The 2,393-nt window shown below is 32.5% G+C and overlaps 1 protein-coding gene across 1 annotated transcript in view; it reads left to right on the top strand.

Annotated features, from left to right (window-relative positions):
• Positions 1-2,156, top strand: part of LOC117113782 (deleted in malignant brain tumors 1 protein-like) — a gene marked incomplete at its 3' end in the record, with an annotated part of 6,086 nt that extends 3,930 nt beyond the window's left edge. The window contains exons 5-7 of the mRNA XM_033257214.1: positions 193-237; positions 848-1,020; positions 1,762-2,156. Of these exons, the coding sequence (XP_033113105.1) occupies positions 193-237; positions 848-1,020; positions 1,762-2,156 (613 nt within the window). The remainder of the gene's footprint in view (positions 1-192; positions 238-847; positions 1,021-1,761) is intronic.
• Between the last annotated feature and the right edge of the window lie 237 nt (positions 2,157-2,393).

The raw sequence follows: 2,393 nt of genomic DNA on the forward strand, positions 1-2,393 counted from the left end.
GCTGTATTATCACTGTAGCATAACACGCCCTCACAAAGGGCCAGGGTAAGCTAGAGAGTACGGTACTCTAGAAGTCGCAGCTGCGTTATATAGCCCAGGCCAATAAATAGTAAAATAGTCCTAATGGTTAAAGTGATAAACGTATGTTACCGGTACTGTATATTGACTTGCTTCTGTTTCCGTCTGTTTTAGAAACACTTCCAACGTTCCCAAAACCTGATATAGAATCTAAAACTGGTAAGCTCGAATGGTGTGTGAAAAAGTGACGAGTGTGTCAAGAATGAAGTATTAATTAATTGATTTCAAATGGGTAAACCAAATAAAAATGGTATGAGTATAATTTCCAAAAGTCCTCTCAGTAGAGGAAGAACAAGAACAAGAAGAAGAAAAGGAAGAGCAAGATAAAGAATGAGTGTATTGGTTTTATACATATATAATTTGGTTGCAGTTTAGTTTATTTCGTTATTCATTTCATCAAGAAATTCTTATTCTAATATTTGAAATAAATTTCCAAAACAAGAAACAGGTGTTTAGATTTGTTTCTAATATTATTCCGCATTATTGTATTTTACTTGTTGATATAAGAACAAACACATTTTTTATATTTATTGAGGTACTGTATATTTAGTTTATTTTATAGTTAAAATTTTAGCATCCTCCTAATTACTAATAGCGGTGCCTATTTTGAAATTCTATGTTTTTTCTGCTAGACTCAAATATATTGAACATACCGAAATGAAATTCTATGATAAGCCTTATAAAAGTCGTAAATGTCAAAATAAAGTCGGATAAACATTTAGAATCTTTGCAGGACGTATTGTGTAACCTATCGTAATATTTTTTTCAGATGTTGTATGTAGTGATTCGTATATGACCGTTTATTTGGATTCTTCAATTAATATCACCGGTAGTGTGCACTTCCTTGATGCAACATGTACTGCTGCTGGATACGTTTATCGTAATGGCATTCGATGTATTTATCTTTACACTCGATTTGATCAATGCCGAACCTCAATGACGGTAAAATTGAAATTGTATTAAAATATATAAAGTACATCCTTCGAGACGAGTAGGGGATACCCCGGTGTAACGGAACAGACAGCCCCTGTAGTGGACGACGAGAGTTGCTGGTACCGCGTTATGTAGCACAGACATGAAGAGACCCTTAGGGGCGAATAAAGTCATTGATCGAGTTCCTAGTCCACATATCAAGCGCCCTGAGCATCTTACATTAGATGGATATGTGCGCTATATCAAACTACACTATTATATTATTATTATTATTATTATTATTATTATTATTATTATTATTATTATTATTATTATATACATGATGATGTTTTACAAAATTTACGGTACCCATTTTTTTACGGACGGTTGAATTTATGTTACCTAATAATACACAGCTTACAATGTGGTACCAACTGGTCGTTACAATTTCTCAATTGAATTAATGTAGCCTAAATTTAATGACTTTTGAACGCGCGTAAAGCAAGAAAACGCGGCAGTGGAATAAAATGTTTTACCCAATAAAATCTTGTAACGAAACTCCTGCAAGACGCGATTGTCCATATCTCATTCATGGATTTTATTTTAAATGAACATCGATCTGATTTCTATATGTATTCTTTTTTTTTAATAACTTAGGCCCAATATGAAATGATAATTGATAACATTTTGTTGACATTTTGACCTCCTGCACAGGAATCATACATTTATTTCTTTCTTTCTTATTTACATTAATACATATATTGTTTTCAGTCAACGTTGACTTCAACAATTTACCACAATCAAGTAATCGCATCCGAAAACGGAGTGATTTCTCGAGCAGACGATTTTCGCATTTCCGTTGAGTGTGAGCTTGACAATAGAGGGCGATCATCTGTTAGTTTCAATCCAGAGACCGAAGAACAAAATTTTTTAAATAGACAAAATGGAAATTTTGCGTTTACGATGGAGCTGTACACGAGTGACGATTACTCAACTCCCTATTCATATTTGGACTACCCTGTTGAATTAAGCCTTGACAGTAATGTATACGTTGGTGCGAGCGTGCAGACTTTCAGCAACGATATGGTTCTTTTTGTGGATTCTTGTAAGGCGACACCTAATCCAGACCCAGATGCTCATCCACAGTATCGAATAATCGAAAACAGGTAATGTTTTTATAGCATTTTATTTTATCAGAAATATGCATATTACATTAAGTACTACTATTGAAAATAAAGAGTATGTGTATATTCGTGTTGTTTGCTGACTTACTGTAAGACACTTAGCAAATATAGAATTTTATTTTATTGTAACAATACAAAATATATATATACAAATAATTTGTATTACATATTTATTTACAGTAAATATATAATATATATATATATATATTTGAATTTTCT

This window comes from Anneissia japonica, unplaced genomic scaffold, assembly GCF_011630105.1.
Source record: "Anneissia japonica isolate Jap-2015-1 unplaced genomic scaffold, ASM1163010v1 scaffold193567_len7040_cov160, whole genome shotgun sequence".
NCBI classification, from domain to species: Eukaryota; Metazoa; Echinodermata; class Crinoidea; order Comatulida; family Comatulidae; genus Anneissia; species Anneissia japonica.